Source organism: Penicillium alfredii, assembly GCF_028826965.1.
Source record: "Penicillium alfredii strain IBT 34128 chromosome Unknown utg000009l_segment0_segment0, whole genome shotgun sequence".
NCBI classification, from domain to species: Eukaryota; Fungi; Ascomycota; class Eurotiomycetes; order Eurotiales; family Aspergillaceae; genus Penicillium; species Penicillium alfredii.
This window is the reverse complement of record NW_026622706.1, coordinates 1,368,394-1,395,224: the sequence shown is the minus strand read 5'-3', so window position 1 is coordinate 1,395,224 and position 26,831 is coordinate 1,368,394. Positions and strand designations below refer to the sequence as shown.

The 26,831-nt window shown below is 51.9% G+C and overlaps 13 protein-coding genes across 13 annotated transcripts; 8 read left to right on the top strand and 5 right to left on the bottom strand.

The window, feature by feature from the left end:
* Positions 1-245: 245 nt before the first annotated feature.
* Positions 246-1,777, top strand: NUU61_006444 (isocitrate dehydrogenase (NAD(+)) IDH2; the record flags this gene model as incomplete). Its single annotated transcript, XM_056656972.1, has 6 exons — positions 246-329; positions 416-481; positions 593-679; positions 737-859; positions 921-1,640; positions 1,706-1,777. 6 exons carry the CDS (start codon positions 246-248, stop codon positions 1,775-1,777), a joined length of 1,152 nt encoding a protein of 383 aa, XP_056509772.1.
* A 311-nt stretch (positions 1,778-2,088) lies between these two features.
* On the bottom strand, positions 2,089-3,176 carry NUU61_006443 (EAF7 family protein; the record flags this gene model as incomplete). Its single annotated transcript, XM_056656971.1, has 4 exons — positions 2,089-2,441; positions 2,503-2,692; positions 2,758-2,927; positions 2,978-3,176. 4 exons carry the CDS (start codon positions 3,174-3,176, stop codon positions 2,089-2,091), a joined length of 912 nt encoding a protein of 303 aa, XP_056509771.1.
* Positions 3,177-3,365: 189 nt separating this feature from the next.
* On the top strand, positions 3,366-6,286 carry NUU61_006442 (tubulin gamma complex associated family protein; the record flags this gene model as incomplete). The annotated part of the gene is made up of 2 exons (XM_056656970.1): positions 3,366-3,483; positions 3,546-6,286. 2 exons carry the CDS (start codon positions 3,366-3,368, stop codon positions 6,284-6,286), a joined length of 2,859 nt encoding a protein of 952 aa, XP_056509770.1.
* Positions 6,287-6,671: 385 nt separating this feature from the next.
* On the bottom strand, positions 6,672-9,673 carry niaD (nitrate reductase NiaD; the record flags this gene model as incomplete). The annotated part of the gene is made up of 7 exons (XM_056656969.1): positions 6,672-7,564; positions 7,618-8,241; positions 8,319-8,542; positions 8,602-8,837; positions 8,915-9,173; positions 9,246-9,345; positions 9,415-9,673. 7 exons carry the CDS (start codon positions 9,671-9,673, stop codon positions 6,672-6,674), a joined length of 2,595 nt encoding a protein of 864 aa, XP_056509769.1.
* Positions 9,674-10,322: 649 nt separating this feature from the next.
* Positions 10,323-14,057, top strand: niiA (nitrite reductase niiA; the record flags this gene model as incomplete). Its single annotated transcript, XM_056656968.1, has 9 exons — positions 10,323-10,480; positions 10,538-10,685; positions 10,754-11,293; positions 11,349-11,431; positions 11,485-12,012; positions 12,066-12,268; positions 12,321-12,793; positions 12,849-13,006; positions 13,058-14,057. The coding sequence occupies 9 exons, from the start codon at positions 10,323-10,325 to the stop codon at positions 14,055-14,057; spliced, it is 3,291 nt and encodes a 1,096-aa protein (XP_056509768.1).
* A 1,253-nt stretch (positions 14,058-15,310) lies between these two features.
* On the top strand, positions 15,311-17,143 carry NUU61_006439 (MFS transporter; the record flags this gene model as incomplete). The annotated part of the gene is made up of 5 exons (XM_056656967.1): positions 15,311-15,484; positions 15,568-15,647; positions 15,701-15,976; positions 16,043-16,872; positions 16,959-17,143. The coding sequence occupies 5 exons, from the start codon at positions 15,311-15,313 to the stop codon at positions 17,141-17,143; spliced, it is 1,545 nt and encodes a 514-aa protein (XP_056509767.1).
* A 900-nt stretch (positions 17,144-18,043) lies between these two features.
* NUU61_006438 (uncharacterized protein) lies at positions 18,044-18,498 on the top strand (the record flags this gene model as incomplete). Its single annotated transcript, XM_056656966.1, has 2 exons — positions 18,044-18,217; positions 18,385-18,498. 2 exons carry the CDS (start codon positions 18,044-18,046, stop codon positions 18,496-18,498), a joined length of 288 nt encoding a protein of 95 aa, XP_056509766.1.
* Positions 18,499-19,030: 532 nt separating this feature from the next.
* NUU61_006437 (L-rhamnose mutarotase) lies at positions 19,031-19,551 on the top strand (the record flags this gene model as incomplete). Its single annotated transcript, XM_056656965.1, has 3 exons — positions 19,031-19,160; positions 19,258-19,394; positions 19,468-19,551. 3 exons carry the CDS (start codon positions 19,031-19,033, stop codon positions 19,549-19,551), a joined length of 351 nt encoding a protein of 116 aa, XP_056509765.1.
* Positions 19,552-19,621: 70 nt separating this feature from the next.
* Positions 19,622-20,539, bottom strand: NUU61_006436 (phosphoglycerate mutase; the record flags this gene model as incomplete). The annotated part of the gene is made up of 2 exons (XM_056656964.1): positions 19,622-20,429; positions 20,484-20,539. 2 exons carry the CDS (start codon positions 20,537-20,539, stop codon positions 19,622-19,624), a joined length of 864 nt encoding a protein of 287 aa, XP_056509764.1.
* Positions 20,540-20,947: 408 nt separating this feature from the next.
* Positions 20,948-22,062, bottom strand: NUU61_006435 (60S ribosomal protein uL18; the record flags this gene model as incomplete). The annotated part of the gene is made up of 3 exons (XM_056656963.1): positions 20,948-21,809; positions 21,869-21,906; positions 22,060-22,062. 3 exons carry the CDS (start codon positions 22,060-22,062, stop codon positions 20,948-20,950), a joined length of 903 nt encoding a protein of 300 aa, XP_056509763.1.
* Positions 22,063-22,359: 297 nt separating this feature from the next.
* On the bottom strand, positions 22,360-23,204 carry NUU61_006434 (HAD family hydrolase; the record flags this gene model as incomplete). Its single annotated transcript, XM_056656962.1, has 2 exons — positions 22,360-23,094; positions 23,154-23,204. 2 exons carry the CDS (start codon positions 23,202-23,204, stop codon positions 22,360-22,362), a joined length of 786 nt encoding a protein of 261 aa, XP_056509762.1.
* A 647-nt stretch (positions 23,205-23,851) lies between these two features.
* On the top strand, positions 23,852-24,757 carry NUU61_006433 (kinetochore subunit FTA4 family protein; the record flags this gene model as incomplete). Its single annotated transcript, XM_056656961.1, has 4 exons — positions 23,852-24,014; positions 24,094-24,262; positions 24,324-24,386; positions 24,454-24,757. The coding sequence occupies 4 exons, from the start codon at positions 23,852-23,854 to the stop codon at positions 24,755-24,757; spliced, it is 699 nt and encodes a 232-aa protein (XP_056509761.1).
* Positions 24,758-25,265: 508 nt separating this feature from the next.
* On the top strand, positions 25,266-26,606 carry NUU61_006432 (uncharacterized protein; the record flags this gene model as incomplete). Its single annotated transcript, XM_056656960.1, has 3 exons — positions 25,266-25,428; positions 25,469-25,974; positions 26,031-26,606. 3 exons carry the CDS (start codon positions 25,266-25,268, stop codon positions 26,604-26,606), a joined length of 1,245 nt encoding a protein of 414 aa, XP_056509760.1.
* Positions 26,607-26,831: the final 225 nt, after the last annotated feature.

Here is a 26,831-nt window from a genome sequence, read left to right as displayed (position 1 = left end):
TGCAGGAAACCGCGACACGAGAGCGCGCAAGAGAGATCTAAGATCCCGTCGAAGGCACACAAGACGAAGTGGGCCACGGTCGGGTAGCCGGGGACATCAAACCACCAATGCGGTCTGTCTGCCGGTCGGATCGGGGCGGCGCCGAGGGATTTGATTCTTTCGTTCCCCCCCAATCCCCCTTCTTCTTCTCTCCCCACTCATTCCCATTCCTCCCACCCTAATCAGATCACCGGGATCCTTTCACCATGATCGCTGCCAGGAACTTCTCTGCTGTCCGTCAATGCCTGCGGTCGACCCGCGTGGCCCCCAGCTTTGCTCCTGTGTCGCAGGTAAGCACTCCTCTCCACCTGGGCAGGGCTCCGATGTCGCCAAATCACTTGTCACCTCAATTGACTAACCCCTGTGATCTTTCTAGCTGCGTGGCTTTGCCAGTCCCGCCGATGACGCCGTCGCCAAGTTCAAGGGTCAGAAGGGCGCTGATGTACGTTTATCTTGTTTTTGCCTCGATGCCGGCGCCAGCCGCGTACCGTGCACTGCCGGCCGACCGCGAACACCAAACATGGAATGCTGATCGAATCGACTCATTGGATAGGGCAAATACACTGTTACTCTGATTGAGGGTGATGGCATTGGTCCCGAGATTTCTCAGTCCGTCAAGGACATTTTCGAGGCCGCCAAGGTAAAGCGATCTTTGAGAATGCCCTATCTCCAGCCTCATGCTGAAGGTCCATACTAGGCCCCCGTCAAGTGGGAACCCGTTGATGTCACCCCTATCCTGAAGGACGGCAAGACCGCCATTCCCGACGATGCTATCAAGAGCGTGCAGAAGAACTACGTCGCGCTTAAGGGTCCCCTCGCTGTATGTTTGACCTCTGCCGCGCTTATGGTGCGACAGTCAATACTGACTGTTGCTTTTATAGACCCCTGTCGGCAAGGGCCACGTCTCTCTGAACCTGACTCTCCGTCGGACGTTCAACCTGTTCGCCAATGTCCGCCCCTGCCGCTCGATTGCCGGTTACAAGACTCCCTACGACGGCGTCGACACCGTCCTGATTCGTGAGAACACCGAGGGTGAATACTCGGGCATTGAGCACGTTGTCGTGGATGGTGTCGTGCAGAGCATTAAGCTTATCACCAAGGAGGCCTCCGAGCGCGTGCTGCGCTTCGCCTTCCAGTACGCGCAGTCGATCAACAAGAAGAAGGTCCGCGTCGTGCACAAGGCCACCATCATGAAGATGTCCGACGGTCTGTTTCTCAACACCGCCCGCGACATCGCCAAGGATTTCCCCGATGTCGAGTTCGACGCTGAGTTGCTGGACAACTCGTGCCTGAAGATCGTGACCGACCCCACCCCGTACAACGACAAGGTCCTGGTCATGCCCAACCTGTATGGTGACATTCTGTCCGACATGTGCGCTGGTCTGATCGGTGGTCTTGGTCTCACTCCCTCCGGTAACATTGGTGACGAGTGCTCCATCTTCGAGGCCGTCCACGGCTCTGCCCCCGACATCGCTGGCAAGGGCCTTGCCAACCCCACTGCCCTGCTTCTTAGCAGTATCATGATGCTGCAGCACATGGGTCTCCACGACCACGCTGCTCGTATCCAGAAGGCTACCTTCGACACCCTTTCCGAGGGCAAGGTGAGCTCTGCCCCGCGCTATAACCCTAACACTTGAAAGACAAGATTACTGACATTTCCTCTTAGACCCTCACCGGTGACCTGGGCGGCAAGTCCAAGACCCACGAGTACGCCGAGGCTATCATGAAGCGCCTGTAAACCGAGTCGCTGCTCGGATTCCTGTACTATGACCCTTTGATCTCTTTGCCCTGTACCCTCGAACGACATTAGACCTCCTATAGCGATCAAACTATACCTACTTTTGTAGTTATTGGATGTCCTCACATGAATCTATTTTGTTGGATATCAAGCCAACTTGCCATGAGCTTGCTGGGTGAACAAAATTGACCGTAGATAAAATTACAAGCAGAATTTTCCGATAATCATACACAACTCTTGAAATTGAAAGCAAGAAACGCCATGCCCGCGGGATCTGTAGGTATCAAAGCTGGAAAAAAGGGTATCTCGTGTCACCGTCGTCGACCAGTTCTCCGGGTGCCGGTGCCCGTCGACGGTTTCTTGTCTTTCTGCTTGGTCCTAGATGTTTGGGCTCGGGTGCTCCGCGAGCCGCCCTTCTCACCCTCGTCTTCATCGTCGCCCTCGCTGTCTCTTGCCCCATCGGTGCCCTCTTCGCCCTCTTCTTCGGCCTCGTCGTTGGCGCCGGTGTCCTCGCCCGAATCGCCATCCTCATCGGATGGCTTCCCTTGACTACCGGCGCCGATTTCGACCTGCAGGCGCGTTGAACGTGTTCCGCGTGTCGGCGGTGGACGGGCGCCTCGAGTGGATTTACGACCTCGTGATGGGGCCGGGGAAGATCGTGGCTCTGTGACGATGGCCGAGTTAGACACCTAGTCTCTGCGCGCGCAAATGATGTCTTTACTTACCGTCCGTATCTGCCACGGTACTTCCTCGTCGAGATTCAGCTGGATGGCTGATAGGCGACGAGGACCCTTCTCTCGCGAGTCGACGATCGAACATCATATCGCCGTATTCGTCGTACGGGAGCTCGAAAGGGCAGTACATTTCACTCGGTCCATCGCTGTCTTCGTTCGTATCTGTAATGACTGAGTCCTCCTGTTCCAATGATGTTGGTCAGCGAGGCGACATCTTAGCGGGCACGATGTCGGTCGTTGGCTTACACGCTCATCGAGAGCCTCGAGATTGTAGAGAGTTCCTAGCTTCTTCCAGATCCCAGGTATCCGCATGTGCTCGGCAGTAGAAGGAGCGTATCCTTGGCTTTTCAACCAATCTGAGATAGCAAGCATACGGAAATGCTTGTGCATGCCTTCAATAGGGCGAGGCCCGTTAGCTCCGGGATCCACGTCAACGGCACCAAGTGGCTAAAGAGTCATGACTGACCGACAGGCTTCCATTTGATAATTGCCTTAAGCAGTGCCGTTTCTTGTTCATCCGTCCACGGGTCTGCGACCAGGTCATACTCGGTGTCTGGCTTGCCGGTGCTGTCGCTTGAGCCGGGGGTGTTTGCGCTGGATTGCGCCGTGGTATCGCCCTGGGGGGTGGTGGAGTGCGCGCGCTTCGCCTTCTTTCGGGGAGGCATTCTCAATGAGTGTTTTCCGGGAGGTGAATCGCCAGATACGACGGAATTGGCGCGTGGAGTGGCAGAAGGAGGAGCACCTCGATGCGAGCGACGCATTTCTGTTATCGGGTGGTCCGTGCACGATAGCTATGGGCATCGCCGGTCAACGCGTTTTGTTCTTGCAACAACCTCGCTGACGATGGGCTCAAGATGGACTCCAATGAAGAACTGGATCCTTTCTCCAGTGAAGGCCTCTGGAGACTGTCCAAGTTCAGTGTGGAGGCGCTGAAACCAATCGGCGCTCTACCGTGGAACGCGGATCTACCAGGTACGTCTGAGCCAGCTTGGAAGGGACAGAATGGGACAATGACGTTTTTATTTCGCGCATAGACATTCCCAGGTCTTGTTTTCACAAAGCCGATCAACCAATTGACAAGCCCGATCCAATTTGGTCGTTCAATTCCATTGACCACGCCCTGGGCCCGCTCGAATCCACTGCCGACTCGATCATCGACCCTTCGATAGACTCTCAATCCGATACATCGTGTGGCCTCTTACAACAATTACCAGAGGAAGATGATGGTCTATGGGGCTTGGATCTGCTGCAGGAAGATGTTGGTTACGTCGCCCCGCTAAAAACATGGGAGAGATACTATGACCCGAACTTTCGCGAACCACCATCTGCGTACTTGAGTGAATGGGGTCCGAGAGGCTTCGATGCTGCGCTGGAATGTCAGGCTGAAACAAAGGGCCGCGAGCTTGGCCGCCTGGTTCATAGCGACGTGCTCATTCGATCATTGCTTCGCCTTGGACTCGGCTGGAGTTCGGTCTTCTTCCGCTACGACCAAAAAACAAATCGATTCGAGAGGCCCGAGAAGAATATTCGCGTGTCCGGTGTTAGCCCAGAAGCGCTAGAAAGCGTGATCGAAAATACTTTGCGATGCGGGACGGACATGCTGCATGTTCGATCATTTGTTCGAACCCCACCAAGCAAGTGCAAGCCATTGTCGTCTTTGTTCGCTTTGGGTAGCGCCCTCGCAGTCGTGATCTATACTCTGGAACAGAAAATCGTGGAAAATTCCAAACACATCGTTTCACCTTTGCAGATCCTGGCGTTGTTTCGCCGATGTGGCGATTTGATAGGCGCGCTGGCCAGTATTGTTGATGCGGCTGAAAGGGCGGTTTCAGATGCTCAAGTCATCTCGACGGTTATGGAACGGGCGGCGTTCCTGGCTCAAAAGTTTGCCTGGTTGGAGAATCTCGTGCACGAGATTGTGGTGCGCGTCGCAGCTCCCTGGTTCACATTCATCGAGGGTTGGATCGGGCTTCGACCAGAAGAGTCTGCACTCAAGGAAACCCTGGCCAGCGGAAATACCTTTGTTCATCTTGAAACCGTTGACGAACCCGCCAAATTCAAGACTGGGCCTCCACGCATCGACTATACGTATCGCGCGGACCACATGCCGTCTTTAATCCCCGATGATCAAGCGCAGTCGATCTTTGAAAATGGGAGAAGCTTGCGATTACTCAAACGCTCCCATCCACAGCACCCCGTTGCCCGAGATGATGTTCTTGCGCGTGCTGGCCATATTCATCTGTATTATGCGACCACCTGGGCTGATATCGAGCGAATCCAAAGAAGAGCCCATGATTATGAAGCAAAACTTCGTTCCGAGATCCTGAGGTATCACAGTCGCGAGTCTTCTGAACCGGGGACAGAGCCAAAACCCACATTGCCTGGGGCTGGCCCTGAAGCAAAGGACGTTGTGCGGGAAACCTTTGAACTTTTCAACATAGACGACGAGAAAAATAGCTCGGGGCCAATTACGGATCGTACTGCTTTTTCCAGCGACAAATTCAACGGATTGCTGGACAATGCCAGAAGCATTGATTCGGTTCCCGCCGGCAATGAGAGCCGTTTCGGTCCAGAGTTGTCATCCGGTCTTTATTTGTCCCTTGCCCCGGTCATCTTCTCTCAGTCACTTCTCATTGACTTCTCGTGTCTCCACCATTTGTTCAAAGAACATAGGGTCAGACATCACCTACACTTACAATGGCGCTTCCAGCTCCTAGGCGATGGCACGTTCGTCTCGCGCCTCTTAAACTCTCTCTTCGACCCAGAAATGGAAAGTAGTGAACGCAAGTCTGGGGTTGTCCGCAGTGGCGTGCACACGGGCTTGCGTCTGGGAAGCCGTGACACATGGCCCCCAGCCAGTTCAGAATTGCGGCTGGTCTTGATCGGACTGCTTGGTGACTGCTACTTTGGCGATACAAACCCCGACATGCCGGAGAAGGCCCAGTCTGAGAGAGAAAATGAACTCCCGGGTGGGTTGAGTTTCTCAATTCGAGAATTGACCAACGAAGAAATTACTCGGTGCAAAAATCCGAATGCAATCGAGGCTCTGGATTTCCTTCGCCTGCAATACAAACCACCTGAGGTCCTCGAAACCATTATTACCTCACGTTCTCTGGATAAGTATGATCGCCTCTTCAAGCATTTGCTTCGGCTCCTTCGCATGTTGTCGGTAGTCAAAGGCATTGTCCGTGACTCTACAGTTCGAGGTTCTCTTTCAGGAGATACACGCAATGTGTTCCAGAAGTTTAGGGTTGATGCCCAACACTTTGTCCTGGCGGTTAGCGACTACTGCTTCCACATTGGCATCGGTTCGATCTGGCACCAGTTCCAAGAAACTCTCACGAAGATCGAATATTGCCTGGACCGTGGCGATATCGACGGCACCATTGAGGCAGCCCACTCTGTGCCCCGACTTCGCGACTATCACGAAGACATTCTTGATCAGATGCTCTTCGCTTTTTTCCTCAGCAAACGGCATGTGCAAGCCGCTCATTTGCTTGACTCTATCTTCGGTACAATTCTCGCCTTCAGCCCTCTGTCAAGAGCGGACGGTCTGGATGGACTCCGACAACAGAGCGAGGGTACTGTTCTTCACCTGTACACGACGTTTCGGAAGCAAACTTCTGCCTTTGTTGGATATCTGCGTAGCTTGGATTCGGGAAAATCTTCTTCGAAGTCCATGGGGAAGACCGGGTCATTTTTCTCCACGCGGTCAGAACCGACGAGCGTTTTCGAGCATCTCTTGGCGAGGCTGGATATGAAGGAGTATTATTGAATGGGGAAGATGAGTGTTACTTGTGGTTCATGATACATGTCTGCCATTGTGAGATCTTTGATGGGACGACACCAGTATCAAGATGAGTTTTACGAATAATGATCATGACATTTCATCAAGCATGGTTTCAACAAACATACATCCAGTCACTCCACTTGCACTATTGACTTCCACTCTGGCTCTTATTTTGATCCTTATGGCAGTGTGCAAGACTACCGCATCTGTAATCTTGTTTTCAAAATAATTTCTTCCCTGTGCCTGTGCTTATCCCAAGAACTTATCCATCCCTTCTAACGCCTGTCTCATATCTCCCGTGTCTATATAAAAGCGATACCAAGACTCCAAAACCCAACCTCACGATACAAAGAAAGGAGCTGACTCGAAATTAGAAGGAATGAAGGTCCGACTCGGCCCAACCTTTGGCAACAAGAATCTTGCGAGCGGATTTCTCCATCGCCTCGGGTCCACAAAGCAGCACCATACTCTGATCTCCTGGCGGCGTATATTCTGCGAGCAGCTCTTCCGAGATACGTCCCCTGCGACCCGTCCAACCATCAGAGCCCTTGGTCAGGGTATGAACGACAGTGCATCTGCGACCATCTGCCGCGACAAACGCATCCAGCTCAGCCCGACATAGAATATCTTCTTCCAGTCGATTTCCATCGAGTACCGTACACATTGTGGGATCCGCAGGATCCTGCATAACAGCGCGCAATACCTGGAAGATGGGCGTAATCCCTGTGCCACCACAGATCATCTTGAACGAGCGGACCTGCCTCTCCTTGCCGCTGATGAGAACCCGGCCGTTGCCCAGATACTCGAACCGGCCTGTGGGACCCTTGCAGTCGATCTGCGAGCCTAGAGAGAGCTGGTCCAGCGCCATGGTCATTTTGCCGCCTGGGATCGTGCCTGTCGGAAAGTAGATCTTCACTAGCAGCTCCATGCGCCCTGTCAGGCTCGTGTCGGACATTGGAGTGTAAGACCGGATGATCGCCTCGTTTTTCTGCGACGCGTCCGGAACTTTGATCATGAGATGCTGGCCTATCGGCAGACCCAGTGCCTGCTTCTCGTGCTCCAGCTGGAACACGAAGACCCGCGTATCCCACGAAACGTCTTTCTTCTCGATGAGCGTCATCTTGGTCCATGCGCGTGATTGGAGGAACACGGCGCGCGGCTCGTCTGAAGTCTCGGTGGAGTTGTTTTTGAGGGCCTCGAGGGATGCTTGGTCTAAAGTGCCGATGTGATAGTCGGGCATCATTGCCTTGGCAGTTTCGCTGTCTGCGGTGTATGTTAGCAATGTCATGGTCCGTTTTTGTGGGGGCCGCACTTACGAATTGCGAGGAAATCCTCAGAGACATCCAGGCCAGCAGACGATGTGATACTGATAGCTCCTCCTGGGTGGCCTTCGAGGAAACCTGTCCCATCATATACCTCACCATTCACAACAAACCACGGTTTCTCGCTGCTGCTATTTGCCTTGAACTCTTGCAAATCGATCTGTCTGCTTAGGCCTTCCTTCTTCATGTTGACCTCTTTCTCCGGCTCTGGCTCGACAGGAGCCTCGCCCTCGATCCTCTCACCCCAGTTGCCGTTGGTCAAATCTCCACCAGCCTTTTTCACCCGCTCCATCCACCCACCAGACTTGGCGGGATGGCTCGGGTGCTCGAATTTCAGCCTGTTCCCTTCCTTGGTGATCGTGACGCGGAACCAGGGATTGTTCATCATCCCCAGGACGGACCAGTACATGTCGCGTGGTTGGGCAGTCATTGCTTCATCCATTGCTCGGACAAGGATTGCGTCGCTTTTTTCCAAGTCTGAGACGTGAATGTCGAGAGACCAAAAGGACCAGCAGAAACACGCTTCGCGCCACCACATGTCAACCCTGCCGCCAAACAACTCGCCCTCGAAATTGCGATATTTGTCTTCCGCATATTCGATATCGGCAAGGCTCCATGCTAAAAGACGAAAGCAAGATGCGTTAGCCTCGTTGCAGGTTCCCAGAGTAAATATGTCTCACAGGAAGGATTCATACATTTGCCTTTGTCCAGAGATATTTCGACTCTGGTGATTCTCCGACCACCACCGGCATATGCATAACCCTTGACAGTATATGTGGGCCCAGCTGTCGCCAGATCCAACTCTTCTTCATGCTGTGGATATGCTGCGGCGGAGTTGACATTGAGATCGTAGATGGCGTACCGCTCATCGTGCCACCACTTGCGGTCCTGCGCAGACATTTCCGGGGAGACCATGGTCCTAGCTGGATGTCAGTATTCTCCCCCCCCCCAACACTATTTCTTGTGAGCAAAACTTACGGCAATACTCGGTTATCATTAATGTGGTACCAGTTATCACTCGGTTCTTCCGTCAAGATCAGCCGCTTCAGCCACTTGACACTACGTCCACCAATCTGGCCTGGCACTACCGCTCTCAGAGGGCGGCCATGATCCGGCCGAAGGTCCTCGCCGTTCATCTTATGAGCCAGCATGATTCCTCTGTTCGGGTCCATGGCCCAATTCAATTTAATTGACGTTCCATAGTATCCATTGGGCTGTTTTCTCCATTAGCTGTCACGCAAATAAACGAGTGAGAAGCAGTTTTGATATGCTTCTCGACAGGTAATCTCACCAACTTGTCTGCTCCTTCCATACACACATATTTTGCCCGTCGCAGCGGTTTCGCACTGCGCAAGATATCGGCCATCATGGGCCCTGTGAAAAGAGACGTCGACAGACCGGCAGGGCCCCATGAAAACCCTTTTGATTTTCGGACCAGGTTTTGCTCTTTGCGCCTGTTCCCGGCACATACGAGGGTGATGGGAGCGGTGATTTGATCGAATTTCTGTAGCACTTCGCGAAAGGGGAGGACTACCGGTTTTTCCACCAAGCTGGTCGACTAATCAGCTAACCTGTCTTTAAGATTTCAAATCTTGCAAAATGCAGGACTATTGAGCACAAACCCTTCGATGCTGATTTCCCAATTAGGAATATCCTCGTCGCGGACTTGGGGTACTGGCCCATGATTCCGAACATAGAACAGCTCGGGAGGTGTGAGGAAGCCTTGTCAAGCGGTTGGCTCATTGTTAGAATTTGATATTCATGATGATTGAACGGCGTCTGCTAACACACCTTCTTTGAACAGGGTTGTGAGCGGCGGCTCAACATTGAACGGATGCACACCCGTCAATCGAATCAGTCGTGAATCGCGCGGCACATGGTTATCCGGCGTGCCCTTGTCGACATCCAAGATGTCGGTCAGGTTCTTGGAGGGCGCCGGCAGCGGAACATCCGGTTCTTCGGGGGTCGGGATGCCATCTACCTGGACCTGGCCACTTTTGAAAGCGAAGGTTTCGATACCCACGGTCGTCTGCGTGGTGATGGTGGTCATAGTACTGAATGTGCGAGGCTCCTGGCACTCGCAGGATTTGGTATGGCGTCTGCGATCTGAATATACAGTTGTGCTAATATTCATTCACCTTATGAACAGGATGATGTTGTTCAGACAAAAATCTTCACTGTGGTGAACCGAAATGAATCCACCCAGCAATGCTGACGGAACTCCCTCCAGGCCAGGATCTATGAAGAACCCACTCTCCCCAGCCGATACTACAACAACCGCCTACAAAATCACATCACGTACAACGCACGACATCTCCGCGGATGTGTGGATGTGTCAGCCACCGTTCTGATGATCGTCCGATGCGTTGATCGTGGCATTGTGGATCGGGCCAGCTTATCGCGATAACCCCCTTAACCCTAACTGTGTAGCCAATGGCCTGTGCGGGTTTAGTTTATCTCGGGCCAGTGACAGGCGCCTTCTCCGCGGAAGTAGTGTTGTTATCAAAGTTGGGGGTTCCTTATTCTCCCGGATATGTGACACACTCTGATTAATTGCGATTTGTCTATTCGATGAGCTCATCCTATGAAGAAAGATTGACGTCGATCAAGTGTTCAACTTTGCTAAAAACTAAACCCATCGCCCACCAGATTGGTAGAATGTGTATTCTATTGTTGCCTTTGCATTTTCTTACTTCACGATGCCAGTTCTGGATGGGCTTCGACACGGCGAGCCGGTCGATGGCAGTCCCAGCTCCCACGTAAATGGGTTTGACGCACGTTCGGAAAATGTCAGTCATGCTGCTCCGCGACAGAAAATCGTCGTGGTCGGGTTGGGCATGGTGGCTATTTCCTTCATGTAGGCGCATCTTTCGATTCTCCCGAAATCACATACCGGGCTTCTGACTATTTCAAGTGAGAAAGTGATCAAGCAGGACACAGAGCGAAAATACGACATTGTTGTCATTGGAGAGGAGTCTCATGTTGCATACAACCGAGTCGGCCTCTCGTCGTTTTTCGAGCACCGCAAGATTGAGGATCTATACCTCAACCCTAAAGAATGGGTGAGTGATAGAAAAAGACAATACAGTCCCAGCGCGAAAGTATCGGTGTCTCTGATAGCCAAACACAGTACGGGTCATTCAAAGAGCGAACATTCGACCATCATCTCAACACGCGAGTCACCGCGATCAATCCCACCACCAAGACTGTCCAGACATCCACGGGCGATAACGTCTCGTATGACATCCTAGTTCTCGCCACAGGGTCCGATGCCGTGCTGCCAACAAATACCCCAGGCCACGATGCCAAGGGGATCTTCGTCTACCGAACCATCTCTGATCTCGAGCGCCTGATCGACTTCGCATCCCAGCACAAGGGCGAGACAGGCGTGACAGTAGGAGGCGGACTTCTGGGCCTCGAAGCCGCCAAGGCGATGACGGACCTAGAGGATTTTGGGAATGTGAAACTCATTGACCGCAACAAGTGGGTACTGGCACGACAACTTGACGGGGATGCGGGGACTTTGGTGACTCGCAAGATCCAGGAGCTGGGCCTGGATGTCTTGCACCAGAAGCGAGTGGCGGCGATTAACACCGATTCCGAGAATAATGTCACTGGGATGACATTCGAAGACGGGGAACATATCGATTGCTGTTGCATCTGCTTCGCAGTATGTTCTTTTTTTGTGCTTATCACTCGGAAAGGACTCTAATTTCTTTGCATAGATTGGAGTGAAGCCTCGCGACGAACTGGGCTCTCAAGCTGGCATCAAATGTGCTGAACGAGGAGGCTTTGCGATTGATGAGAGGTTGGTACCACTACGTTAACATGAACATCAACAATCTTCCTGATATGATCTAGCTTACGAACTTCTGTTCCGGATATATACGCCGTCGGGGAATGTGCCAGCTGGGAGAATCAGACATTTGGTATCATTGCTCCCGGTATTGAGATGGCCGACGTACTGGCCTTCAATCTGACAAACCCGACCAAGCAACCCAAGGGCTTCACCCGGCCAGATCTCAGCACGAAACTTAAACTGCTCGGTGTTGATGTGGCCAGTTTTGGAGACTTCTTCGCCGACCGAGATGGTCCCAAGTTCCTTCCAGGTCGACGGCCCTTGACTGCTCCTGGTCTGGGGGCAGATGGTGCTCGAGAGAAAGAACCTCCTGTGAAGGCTTTAACCTACAAGGATCCCTTTGGTGGAGTGTACAAGAAGTATCTCTTCACCATGGACGGCAAATTCCTCCTCGGGGGTATGATGATTGGAGACACGAAGGACTACCTCAAGCTGAACCAGATGGTCAAGGCCCAGAAGGAGTTGGATGTTCCTCCAAGTCAATTTATTCTCGGCTCTCAGAAAGACGGCGAAGAGAATACAGATGATCTGTGAGTGGCTTCCTAATAGAAGTTTCGATTCTGTCGCTAACACTTCGATACAGTGACGATAGTACTCAGATATGCTCATGTCACAACGTGACCAAAGGCGACGTCGTCGAGAATGTCAAGAGCGGCACATGCAAGTCGATTGGCGAGGTCAAGTCTTGCACCAAGGCAGGAACCGGCTGCGGTGGCTGCATGCCGCTGGTGCAGTCGATCTTCAACAAAACCCTATTAGATATGGGACAAGAAGTCACAAACTACTGTATGTCTACAACATTGACTTTGATGACTTGATAGAATACTAACAGATACAGTGTGCTCGCATATTCCATACTCCCGAGCCGACCTATACAACATCGTAGCGGTCAAGCAGCTTAAGACCTTCGTGGATGTCATGAAAGCCGCCGGGAAGAACCCAGACTCTCTTGGATGCGAGCTGTGCAAGCCCGCCATTGCATCGATTTTGTCCAGTTTGTTCAATCCGCACATCATGGACAAGGGGTTCAACGACCTCCAGGACACGAACGACAAGTTTCTTGCCAATATCCAGCGAAATGGCACATTCTCGGTCGTACCTCGTGTTCCGGGCGGAGAGATCACTGCAGACAAGCTCATTGCAATTGGCTCTGTGGCAAAGAAATATGGATTGTACTGCAAGATCACCGGCGCCCAACGTATCGACATGTTCGGGGCCAAAAAGCAGGACCTTCTCAATATCTGGACGGAGCTTGTGGATGCTGGCATGGAAAGTGGACATGCCTATGCCAAGGCACTTCGGGCAATCAAGGTACGTTCCTGCGCTATATCATCGGATTGGACTGCTCTGATATCTCTTGCTGCAGAGCTGTGTTGGGACCACATGGTGCCGGTTTGGGGTTGGAGACAGTGTCGGCATGGCGATCCGGCTCGAAGAGAGATACAAGAGTATTCGTGCACCACACAAATTCAAGGGAGCAGTCTCTGGCTGTGTGCGAGAATGTGCCGAGGCTCAAAACAAGGAGTAAGCAGTGAATATCTCAAATGTCAAAGCCCTGAGCTAACAACTGTTTAGTTTCGGGTTGATTGCTACTGAAAAAGGCTTCAACATCTTCGTGGGAGGCAACGGAGGTGCTAAACCCAGACACTCGGAGCTCTTGGTCACAGATGTGCCACCAGAAATGGTGATGCCCATCATCGACCGCTATCTGATCTTCTACATCCGAACCGCCGATAAGCTCCAACGAACAGCTCGGTGGATCGAGAACCTCCCCGGCGGGATCAGCTATCTAAAAGAGGTGATTCTTGACGACAAGCTGGGGATCTGCGCAGACATGGAAAGGCAAATGCAGGAGCTCGTGGGGAGTTATTTCTGCGAGTGGACCGAAACACTCCGGAACCCGAAGCGGCGCAAGTTCTTCCAGCAATTCTCCAACACGGACGAGACCGTCGAGACCGTCGAAGTCATTCACGAGCGATCGCAGCAGCGCCCCACGTACTGGGCCAAGGACTCTGCCCAAGAAGATTTCAAGGGCCACCAGTGGTCCAGCCTCGCGTGGCAGCCGGTTGTCCGCGCGGACCATTTCTCTGACGAGCCGCCGCAGGTATCATCGGCCAACGTCAAGCGCGGAGACACACAGCTGGCAGTGTTCAAGATCAAGGGCCGGTACTACGCGACGCAGCAGATGTGCCCCCACAAGCGGGCGTTTGTTCTCTCTGATGGCTTGGTCGGCGATGACGACGCCGGCAAATACTGGGTCTCTTGTCCCTACCACAAGCGCAACTTTGATCTTAATGGCGAGCAGGCTGGGCGCTGCTCGAATGATGAGAGCATGAATATTGCTACTTTCCCCGTGGAGGAGCGGGATGACGGATGGATCTACATGAAGCTACCTCCTGTCGAGGAACTCGATTCGGTGCTGGGGATGGAGAAATGGAAGGTCAGGAAGGGGGAGGCGCCGGATCCCTTTCACAAGGTGGACAATAATTTCAAAGGAATGAGAGGAAAGAAGGTTGCCAATGGTGACGCGACGCGGAAATCACCAGTTCAGCCAGCCAACGGCATTGACTGGTAGTCTGTATACATGGTTCTTGTTCATGGTTCATTTTGTGGCGCCTGGATATTGTTTGGAGTCTGGGATTTTTGGCATAGTATTTGTCTTTGTCTTTTTTGTTCTATTTCCTGTTCTTTTGAAATATATGATATCCCCATTTTTACTGCATTTTCCTTAGCGATAGACCAACCGACCACCTGCAGAACGCGCAGATAGGGCAATTTTCTGCACGTGACCCTCGACGGTGCTATTCTGTTCTAATTGACATCAAACAATTTCCTTGGTATTCCTCAGATGAACTCATTTTGGGATCTCGTGTCGACATTCTCTTGTCGTCAACACCAAAGAAGTAAAATGAATGGAAGTTATGGTTATCGCGACACCCGCGATCCTTCGAAAGGCCTCAAGACATTATGTCATCTGGTTCATGTTCACGGCCCTGCCCAGATGCCTCAAAAGAACATTGAGGATCACCAAGATGCGATCGCTTTCACTTAAGTATCTCCGCGGAAGTTCAAGATCGACCCGATGCTCCACCCTGCCGACCCGCCGGCTGGAGATGGCTGCTTCGTTCCTATCGCAGACCGACCCACACCCAATGAGAGGCCGGTAGTTTATCAACTGCCTAGCCCTTGGCCTCCGGATGCCAAACGTGGACTTTGCAGGGTCCTGCCAGATACAAAAATTGAATGTCCGCGGAGTTACACACAAGATTTCGACTTATCAGTGCCAGCAAAGATCATTCTTGCCTCGTAATGGCATTCGGGTATTGTTGGAAAGACTACAATTCCGACCTTATCGCTATCGGCCAATTCGACCCCCAGGCGAGCGTCAAAGTTTGGGGAAATGTGGCTTTGGGTCTGTGCCTTTCAGAGATTCTCAGGTGAAGAATGATCCCGGCGAATCAGCGTCGCGGGATATACCTTTACTTGGGGACTTTGGACGTTTGACTAACTGATCTCCCGCGATACTGCAGTGATCTGACATGCTCCAGATAACTGACGTTGTCATGGTGAGATGTGCCGGGTCTACATCTCTAAAACATCAGCCTCTACACTTCTATATAGATGTCGAGTCTACCTCTGGCAATCCATCTCCTCTGTCCCTGGTTTCATCCACCATTGCAATTTTCTACCAAACCTTGAATTTTTATCTTGAATAACCATTCAAGTACAATATTGAGTGTGCAAAAGCATTGTCAATATCGAACCGTCCTTGAAACCAGTTCTCCCATCAACAGTCACGTCGCTTGGCCTCGCCAGAGCCACGGCACAATGGCGACGGCTTTCTTGAAGCTCCTTTTTGTGTCCCCGGAGATCGATCCCGGGAACCGCAAGGCCAAATCCATTCCAGTACTGAACCCATTTGACCAATATGGCCGGGTGTTTTTCTTCTCATGGCTTGGTTTTATGGTTGCATTCCTATCGTGGTATGCATTTCCACCACTGGTAAGTGATGGATTCTCTCAGGCCCTGGACAATTGTTTTATACAATGCTAGAAATAATATGCTGACACAATTCATTATTGTAGTTGACCGTCACCATAAAAAAAGACCTACATATGACGCAGGAGGACGTCGCCAACTCGAACATCGTGGCACTTCTGGCAACGTAAGACACACTCTCCCCGATAACCCTCAAGCTACGTTCGCTGACTCCCGCAGACTTTTGGTCCGGTTTGTTGCAGGGCCACTCTGTGATCGCTTTGGCCCCCGTCTGGTCTTTGTGGGACTCCTGCTCTGTGGTGCCATTCCCACAGCCATGGCCGGGCTGGTGACCAACGCCAAGGGACTAATTGCACTGCGATTCTTTATCGGCATTCTGGGAGGCACTTTTGTTCCGTGCCAGGTCTGGTGCACTGGATTTTTCGACAAGAAGATCGTGGGCACTGCCAACTCCCTAGCCGGGGGCTGGGGCAATGCAGGAGGGGGAATCACCTAGTATGTTTCCTTGCGACAAGCAATCTAGATTTCATGAAGGTTTCTAACATCATCGATCTGATCTAGCTTTGTGATGCCCGCCATTTACGACTCGTTTGTCCATTCTCGTGGACTGACGCCTCACAAGGCGTGGCGTGTTGCCTACGTGATCCCGTTCATCATCATCAGCGCCATTGCCCTGGGCATGCTGTTCCTGTGTGAGGACACGCCGACAGGCAAATGGTCTGATCGAAACCTCTGGGCGAAGGAAGCCAGCCCTAGTGAATCCCCGTCGTATGGCAACATCGTCGACATCAACTCCAGCAACCCTTCGGCCGGGCCGTCCAGCCCACCATCGGTTTACAACCTTGGAACAGGCGACATCGAGAAGAAAGGTGTTCAGACTCCACAAATTGTCGACAAAGATGCCTCCTCAGTGGGCCAGATTGGAACATTCAAGCAAGAAGCCGTTGTAGCCCTGTCCCACAAGGAAGCTCTGAATGTCGCCCTGAGCCTATCCACGCTGGCCGTGGCTATCCCCTATGCATGCTCATTTGGCTCGGAGCTGGCAATCAACTCCATCCTGGGCTCTTACTATACAGCAAACTTCCCCCGCATGGGCCAAACCGAAACCGGCCAGTGGGCAGCGATGTTTGGCCTGCTGAACGTGGTCTTCCGGCCAGCAGGAGGATTTTTCGCGGACCTTCTCTATCGGTCTACGGACTCGGTGTGGTCGAAAAAGCTGCTGTTGTCGTTTCTGGGAATTGTCATGGGGGCATTTGAGCTTGCAATCGGTCTGTCCAACCCCACACGCGAGGCTACTATGTTCGGGCTCGTGGCTGGCTTGGCCTTTTTCCTGGAGGCGTGCAATGGTGCCAACTTTGCCGTGGTGCCTCATGTGTATCCGTTTGCCAACGGTAAGTGCTTCGGTTTCGGGTGGTTTCCGCTTGCCTGAATCACCTTCACTTCGGATTATCATATTAACTCTTGTTTTTCCCGTTAGGCATTGTATCCGGTCTTGTTGGTGGGTTCGGTAATCTGGGCGGAATCATCTTCGCCATCATCTTCAGATATAATGCGGAGCATTATGCTCAGTCGTTGTGGATCATTGGTGTCATCTCGCTAGCGGCTAACTTGGCTGTCAGTTGGATTCGTCCTGTTCCCAAAAGCCAAATGGCCCGGGCATGAGAATTTCTTGTCTGTTAAAATATAGAATAATTCAACTACGAAGCCGTTATATTTGCGCAGCGTGTCAACAAACAAGCATACATTCACAGCCACTTTACTCGTACTCTTTACGGACATTCTCAATCTTCAAATCGTCCAATTCCGTTGATCTCGAATATGACACCTGGTTTTTATTCTACTTGATCTTCTACTTTACCCAAGTACCTCAAACAAAAAGGGGAAATAAGTCTTGGTTGTTGACGTAGCATTTTACATCTACTCTGTGTTTTTGGCTGCGCACATCCCTTATATACGCGGCTCGCGTACCGGTTGCGTTAGAGTCCTAAATAAACTCGAAAATCTTTGACTGTGTACGCATATGATCACCGGGACTTAGATACCTAGACCCATCAGGTTTATAGAGGGAAAAGCATGGGGCGCGCCTAGGAGCGCAAGCATGAAGCCTACGAAGATGCTATACCGAACATAATGACCTTTAAGGGCCCGGTTCAGATTTTGCTGAGCCCAATAATCTCTGATTCGTTTTTCCCCTTCCCCAGGGAGTGGTTATAAAAAGGGTCTGACACCAAAAGCCGACGTCCATTTTAGCCTCTTTTTCTTTTCTTATCCTTTCTTTTCCTTTTCCGATGTGGATTCTCTCAGCCGTGTATATATTTATGTAATAGCATGCGCGCCACCTTCGCCTTGATTCTGATCGGGGTTCTCCTCAGCACAATATGGGTCGGGCCAGCAGTAGTCAGGTACTCTCATGCGATTCCCAAACCATAAATTTTCATACTAACCCCAATATGATAGGAGAGTAAAGATAAAAGGCTTGGGACGTTGCCAGAGCTAGATGATAAGAAAAAAGCAGACAAGCAGGGTGCTTAAAAGCTTTTTGGGCCATACGCATCCAACAAAATGACCACAGGGTCTTCTATTCTTATTCATGAGTTTATGTGCGTCCAGAACACTTATCTCCTCCCCCTCACTCGTCCAGGCCTGCGATTTGATGTACATCAGATCGAGATGCGCGAGGCTCATCATGACTTACCAGGCCCAATGCGCTACAAGCACATCCACAAGGAAAAGGCGGTCCATTTATGGCCGTCGAGCTCTGTTACTCTCATTGCTTAGAGAGAACCTTCTTTAACCCTGAATCTTACAGGTGGCTTGCTGTGGTAAGAACTCATACTATCCAACCCCCCGCTCCCTTCTCCTTCCAATTGAATGGATAGCCGAAACTGACATGATGCCTAAAGCATTACTGGAAGAATGTTAGTCCACTTCCCGACTGTAGACGCTATGAGTCACCAGACGACGAAAAGGACAATGGTGCTGCTTTGGGGTTTGTGAAGGACGGATCGGACGCTTGATGCAGACCCCGACACAGCCTTAAACTCGGAGGAGAAATTGAAACAAGCAGTGAAAGATCTCTTAGCCAAGTTTCACGATAGTGGAACATAGCGATAGAGGTTAATAATTCCCACACATTCCAGACACTCTGGCAACGATGCCCCAAATCAGCTTATATATAGTGATAGATACCCACCCCCTCTTCCTCTGTCTTGTTCTTGACAATCCCTGCGCTAGTCACGAAACTCAGTCATACATATTCCCTCATGGGGGTCAGACTTGCATACTTCCTAGTGTGAAAGATGGTGATTGCACTATGCTACCATCGACCGATATACCGCGCAGAGCCGTAATCAAGATGATTGAAGTTATGATTGAGCCAGCATGGGTGTTGGAACCCTAACCTCTCACCCTCGGTGTATTTCAACCCGAGCGCAGTCCCTTACCAAGGCATTGCGGTCCACCATCACCCCCGCATTCAAGCAACTTATAGATCGCAGTCCCGCAAGTATACGACCATCGAACCACGCAAGAAAAAAAAAAAAAAAGAGTATGCCCCAAGTTCGTCGCATCGCTCAGATTGTCCACCTCAAGCCGTCCGCGGTGGCCGCATACAAAGAATGCCACGCCAACGTCTGGCCCGAAGTTCTGCAGCAGATCAAGGATTGCAATATCAGAGATTGTACGGTTGAGACATGTTGTTCGATTGAAAGACTGAAAGACAGAAAACAAATATCAAGGATGGATTGAGCTGACACGCAATGACTCGGTCAATGCAGACTCGATCTTCTTCGACAATGAACGCACCCTATTCGCGACGTTCAAGTATATCGGCTCGGACTTCGAGGGCGATATGGAGCGCATGCGGGCGAACCCGAAGGTGAGGGAGTGGTGGGCGATGACTGATGGGATGCAGGTGGGTGGTTCTAATCTTCTTTTCTGTGGGTGTGGATCACGGGAATATGCTGATTTTGAGAATTTGGTTGTAGGAGAGCCCGATTCCTGGCGCCACGGGCAGCGCAAATGGACCAAGATGGTGGAAAGTGCTGGATGAGGTGTTTCACACCGAATGAAACTTCTTCCCAGGCCCTATCATTATACATATATGGGCCAATTTCAATCAAGGCTTCTCTTGATGTCCAGCTATTTGAAGAATTGATCGAGCCTTTTCTGCCGTGTGTCATGCGCCGCACTTCCTATTCCACCACGAGTGCGATGTAAGCCAGTGAGATGGTCTTTGCTGTTGACACCCAAAATGACCAGTGACCACCCATGCAAAAGAGCAGTTGAAGGCGGCTGTGGGGCTGGAATGGGAGTGTCCACGGACGCGGTATTGGTATTAGATGCCTCTGCAAGATTCGGTTGTATGAACACTGTCAAGAACCCCGTATTGGACCACGATGGCGCAGAAAATATGGCCAAATTGCCATCCCACGAGGTAATACCGGATGCCTGGATGTTCATGGGGTTGAACATTTGGAGGACACAATTCCACAGCACGCGAAGAAACACGCCGTGGGAGACGACAGCCACTGCTTCCTCATGATCTGTGCCATCGAGGAGTACTGGAAGAAGATGCTCATTGAGGAAGGACTGCGCTCGGCGCACCATCGAGGCTTCAGACTCAGGCTCGGTGTGCGATGGAAATCCGCTACCAGAACGACCCGGTTTTGTATGACGGTCACCGGAAGCAGTATGAGAAGGACCCCATGAGACTCCTTCTAACGGCCCGAAATCTCTCTCTCTGAGATCTTTGGTCAATGTCGGCGTTACGCCGAGGTCTGCTCGAGCGGTCTGTCGGCAACAAATGCCTTCTGCTGTGATTCGGGCCCTGCTCAGGTCCGATGCGAACACAAAAGAGAATTGAATTGACTGCGAGAAGAAATGCTGTGCTAGACACTCAATTTGCTGCACGCCATGGTTTGTGAGGGCCGAGTCGGTGGTGCCGGCCCTATCGCAAGAGGTCAGCGCCTGGAGAAGAGATGGCGGCAACAAGAGCCCCTACCAATCCTGTCCTACGTTATGGACCGTCTCGGCGTGGCGAATGAGAAATAGTCTCATCGTGAGACGGCCCTTCAAATGCGCACATTTGGAAGAACAACCGACGCTGGAGATCATCTATTGTGGATGGTCACGTGTCGGTCGCTACACATTCCAGTCTACAGACATCTACGAGCCAACATCGCTAGGCGCAAGGAAGCGTATGAGGGAACAAGATTGATGGACATTTGACGGAGCCATTAGAACTGTGAAGGAAATTGCCTTGAATGAGAACACCGAACTAATTGCTCCGAGAAAAACCCCCTAAAACGTAACGGAAGTGGTATGTGCCATGATCCATCAATCTACATATGGAAAACAAGAAACGCCGCGTGGCAAAGCCAATTCCCTCGTTGAATTTTTTGTTGGGTAAGAGTTTTTGATGCCCGGGAGTGGGACTCGTCAAGGAACAGAAAGGCAAGCATGCGCTTAAGCAGCAAGCTCGCGGATCTTCTCCTGGACACGGGCCTTCTTCTGGTCGTGGGAGAGCTTGTTGACCTTGAACTTCTTGGACTCGGCCTTCCACTCGGCCTTGGACTTCTTGGGGCCAGCGTTCTCGTCGGCCTTGAAGGGGTCCTCACGGATGGCCTTGTGGGCCTCGGTGTAGATCTCCTCGAGGTCACCAGCGTCGATTTCGTTCTCGACGTACTTGACGAACTGGCTGCGGAAACGCTCCTCATCCTCATCGGCGAGGGTCTCCATGTACTCAGAGACGTGGCCACCGACGATGTAGTTGCGGAGGGTGTCGGCGTCCAGCTCCTCGGACTCGATGTCGTAACCGGGGAAGCGGCGGTCGGAGTGGGGGATGAAAATACCACCGTCGGAAGCACCCTTCATGGCAGCGAAGACACGGTTACCGGTGGAGGTGCGGACCAGACCAACATCCAGGAAGGCCTTGAAAGGGCGGCGCTCGCCATCCTCAGTCTCGACGGCCTCGGTGAGGGTGTGCTCACCGGTGGCCTCCTCGACTCCAGTGAACTGCTCGTCCAGACCCAGCTTCTTCAGGGTGCGGCGGGCCAGGAGCAAACCGGTGGCGTAAGCAGCGGACCAGTTGGTCAGACCCTGCTCGATACCGTAGCGGGGCAGCTCGTGGGCGTAGGCAGCGGCGAAGACCTTGTCGCCGGAGATCTCAGAGTAGACGATCTGGGTGACGATGTCGCGGTTGGTGAAGCGGACAACCATGCGGTACTTGGGCGCATTGTACTTGTTCTTGGCCTGGGTGATCAGGCGCTTGCGGGCGTAGTAGTCGGTCTTACCCTCGCGGCGGCGGCGGTACTTAGTCTGGTAGCGACTAGAGAGAACAGTCAGCATATGGTAAAAACTCGAGATAACAGCGGACTTAACACTTACCTGAAGTACGCATCGTTCTTGACGGTCTTGGTGAAGGGCTACAGGAGGGAAAACCTCGAGTCAGCAATTTGCGCTTCAGAACCCCAAACCGAAGCATCTTGCAAAGACCCGGCTGCGATGCAGGCAATGGGGAAAAGGGAATTTTCAGAACAGATGCAGAGTTCAAATCAACCTGCAACAATCGAACTCACCATCTTGACGGTCGGTGCTGAAAGCCTGAGGTGGTCGAAGAAGAGAAAGGAAGTTAAGAAAATTCGTGCGTGCTTTGTGGGGGGGGCTTCGCTTAGCGTGTGGCTGCATCCCGCCAAAAGTGTGGTCGGCGACGAGCGAGAGACAACCTCGATGAATACTCAAGAAAATCACCAAAAATTCAGAAAGTTTCAAAAGAATAGAAAAGAAAAGAAAAGAAAAAGGGTATATTCATGTCTAGCTCTCAGAATTCTCAAAATTGCAGAGAACTCGGCCTGCATCTATAGCCTCTACTCTATTTCTCACAACCGTGCCTTATCATCTCCCTCTAGGAGCGAAAGACCGGTGATCTGCTCCAGCTCTTTGACCGTATCCTGGGTCTTCCCGAGTGTGACTTTAACTGTGCGCATCCCAGCTTTCTTTGCAGCCTTCAAGTTCTCGCCGATATCGTCGAAGAACACAACATCTGCCGGGTTCGCGCCTGCAAACCCTCGGTCCTTGGCCAAGGTGTCCATCTCCTGTAATGCGACTTGGTAGATTTTCGGATCGGGCTTGCGAAGGCCTGTGTGCGCTGACGAGATGAAAAAATCGAATTGAGACTTGACCCCCGCCACATCGTCGTTGTAGGGGTGTCCGTCGGGGAAAATCGTGGTGTTGGAGAGAGCACCCATCAGGTACTTCCCTGATTCCCTCAACTTCTTCAGAGCAGGGAACATGTAAGGGTCGGGGGTGCGGGAGATCCTCATCATCTCCCAGAAGAGCCATTCGGCGTCCACTGCCGGCAGCGGGGGGAGAGGTGTCGCATTGTCTGTGCCATTCTTCCTTCGGAGCTGTTCGTGGAACTGCTTCCATAGATCAGGGTTCCGTAGATCTCGGTTAAATGCTGCGAAGAATTCGGCATCCATCTTGATCTCGCCCCGCTCCAGGTTATGCCAGCTGCCGTGGGGTGATGTGCGCGAGATGCTGAAATTGACCCATCCTGGTGGGATCTTCTGAGACAGCTCGTAGTCGAGAATGGCCTGGAATGGAGAGACCACCTACAAAACCTGTCAGTAACCATTCCTGGGATCAGACAGATCATGTCAAATGAACTTACACACACTCCCCCAATGTCGAAAAGAAGGCCCACGGGCCGCTTGCTCGCCATTATGCGATTGTCTCACCCGGTATTTGGTAACTTTTGGCCGAGTAGTGGAGTAACTTACAGCCGCGACAATGTATTGCCAAAATTAGGGAGTTTGCTGTTCTTGGGGTCCTTGGTGATCACTGTGGATCTTTGCGGAGAAGACAAGGCGTGGCTAAGTAGCCGAGGTCCGGCTGTTGGCCCTGCGGTCCACCTCCATGCTTAATGCCTCGGTGGTAGTCGAACCACAGAACGATAATTAGATAACATTATATTGACCGTGTCAGTATAGTGCTGAGTTTTTCAGTGTACACTTATATGCATCTTTTGAGAAAAGAAAGAATTAGGGTAAATTTTAGCTAGGAGTGGCGGGCATGGGCCAGCTGAACTCGTAGTGTTAAGGTACCGTAGACTTTTCCTGTTTTTTTTTTTTTTTTTTTTTTTTTAAAAAAAAAAATACAATCAAGAAGGGGAAATTTTGGAAGGTGTCGCCTATACATTTAGAATAACGAGTATGTGAGAGTGTCGAGATTGACGAAGAGCATGTTGACGTAGAAGATTAATATCACGTGACGTCATCTTATCGATAACAACGCGTTGGGAGGGCAGTCGCGCGGTCTCGTGGGAGAGCATCGTTAGGATGAACCGTCTTGAATTGCTCGAGCGCAGAGATGGACTCGACACGAACAATCTCTGAATTGAAATCATCATTTATTTGGACTCAAGTCCGAATCTTTTCGGAGAGCCTTGATCTACCCGATGACTGGCGAAACTACGCTGTGGAGACCGAGGAGGAACTGAGCGACAAGGTGATTGAGGATGTCTTGCACAAAGGTACGGCTCGCCTCTTGTGTGGCATATTGGTGCCCGAGAATGTACGGCTTGTCCAATGCTTATACTCGGTGTTTTTCAGTGAACGCTGCCGCCAAGCAACATAATCGCGTTGTTTATTCCTCGCAGGCAATACACCATGTTGCCCAGCAGATTTCCAGTTTGTACAGGTCTTCGATCAGCCAAGACGCTCGCAGTCGAGCTGCTTTTGCCAATGGTGTCGAAAAAACTACGGACTTGTCGCGACACCTGTGAGATTTGCGATGGCCTTGTGAACAGTATGTGGGGGAAATTCCCACTGACATTGCCCAGGAATATCGTCAATCTGCCTGTCGAGTTGGAGGGCCAGAGTGCGAGCGAGGAGGAGAACACAAGGTCAGCTGGCAAAGTCATCCCTGTTGTTTTCGGTTGGAGTTCCGCCTGTCTGACGCTTGTTGTACAGGTACCAGCAGCTTCGGGAGCGACTCGCCCAACTTGACAATCAGCGTGAGCAGCGACAACGACGCCTGGATCAGCTGCATCACCTCCAACGCTTGCTAGGTCCCTTTCAAAACCCTCGACGGGATATTCAGCCAAACCTGGTCACCCGGGACGGAGAACTAGTTCAGGAACTGGAGAAAATGCGGATGCTCGTTGCAAGGGTCGGAGGGAGGATTGCACAGCAAAAAACAAGCGTCGCCGAGAGCCATAACTATCCGCTTCCAGAATCGGATCAAAAATTGGAGGCGCTACTTGATATGACTTGACGAAAGCAAAACAGACTTAATTTATGTGGAACACGAAACGCATTTTTTAAAAACAAAGAATCCAAGCATCTTTTAATCAGGGCGGTATCACCCTGGAGTAGCTCCAAGCCATTTGTCTCCATGTATAAGTACCCAAGCAACCCCCCCAGTACTTGCCCGGGATATACCCAGCCGGAACCTGGATGGGCGCAAGGGGCTCAGGAAAGCACTGGTCGATTGCAACTGCAAAAAAAGCCAAATCCATGGGCCTTTGAAAGCAGGTGCCATGAAACAACGGCCCCAAACTTCACTGTTCCTGCCATGACCCTGTTTTTCGCTCCGAATCCCACCCGGTCCTGATCGATTACGCCTACATCCCCGGTCTCCGGTCGGTCGGAAAATTCGAGCCCACCAAAACGCAACGAACACGAAACGCAATGCTCGAGGAAAGAATCATTTGCACACTGGCATCTCAACACCAAATTCCGTCTGGGGCCTACAGTGCATGCGATCTCTCTCTGTCTCGTAGATGAGCGACGCCGTGGAATTCCATCGGAGCGCAGGCGCCGAGGCTCCGGAGCCTAACCTGTTTGGGACTGGTTCACGGCCTGACAACGAAGGCGCCGACACCTCCCTGGCGACATTCAAGCGGAACGACGACCCTGCGATTGAGCTCCCCGATCTCGCCCCTTGTTTACTCGAGTGTACATCCGCCATCATCGAGGGCGCTAGCTCCTCCCCCCCCTTCCAAGGCACCTTTTACACGTGGGCACCGCCGTCGTTCCACCCACGTTACTCGCCGTGACCTTGAGAAGTTTCAAAAGGAGGTCTTGGGCGTTGAAAACCACGCCTCCTGGTACGACGAGGACAGCGGCACCTCCCGACCCATTGATCCCTACGATCCTCAACTCGAAGAACTCAACCGTGCGTTTGCCCTCGCCGATATGTCGATGAACAGCAACACTCCCGGGTCGAGCATGTATTCGGGCTATGATGGTTCTCCCGGCACACCGAACATGGGGGGCATTCCTCGGCAGCCCATGTCCCCCGCACTCTCTCATACCTCGTCTCAAGTCAATGGTGGAGGCATGGGTGCCATGAATACCGGTATACCGATGAATGCGGGACATCAGATGGATTTGCATCATCTATATGAGATGGTAATGGAACTGAGCGAGGTTTTGCGGAACAATCGCGACGTTACAAAGAACATTGTCTCGAGTGCCGAGGAAATAATGGTTGGTTGAGCTTCCGGCCGAGAGGCGTGGAGTGGTCGTGACTGACCCAACTTTAGAAGCATGGCTCTTCCGACAGCGCAAACCCCGCTGTACAGCAAATGAACGGCGAAATTTCTGGTCGGTTATCCTTCAAGTCCTGCTACCATGGTTTTCACCTACTGACCATTGTTACAGCGGCCCGTATTGCAGAGCTCGAGCGCGCACTATCCAAGGAGAAACGTCTTGCCGAAGATCTCAAACGCGAGCAGATGGAGAACACGAAGTTGATCGGTGACTACGAGGCTGGTGTCAGCACGATGGTTGAGCAGATCCGCAACTACTGTCAGAACAACAACATGCATTTCCTCTACCAGAAAAACCACTATAACAACCTTCTCCAAGCCGAGCGAGATGCCCATCTGGAGAGCCGGCTTGACCGGGACTACTGGCACGCACAGACCATGAAATGCGCCGAAATGATCCGCAACGCCCACCGTCTCCGGTCAGAGGAAGAAGACCTCCCGGTTCGTATTGTTGCCGGTCTCCAGAATGAGGTCCGCGCATACCGCAATGCGCTTGGAATGGAGCCCGAGAAACCGGAGGACGAGTATGGATGGGAGATCCTCAAGGACCTCTCATCCAGTGCGGGTTGAAGGGACGATGCGTGGACTGGATTGCGATTGTTGCAGGATTCACGCCGTGATGACCACTTCACCCTCATTTTTGCATGATTTGGAGGCGTTTCTTTGCTTTTTCCCCCCCTGTTTTCTCCGGGTATAGGCCGTCCTGTTTTTCGGGGGCGTCCCTGGTGGGGCTTCTTTTTCATGTTTGTTCTTTTCTTTTCATTCTGTGGATACCCGTTTTTATTATGTGGAAGG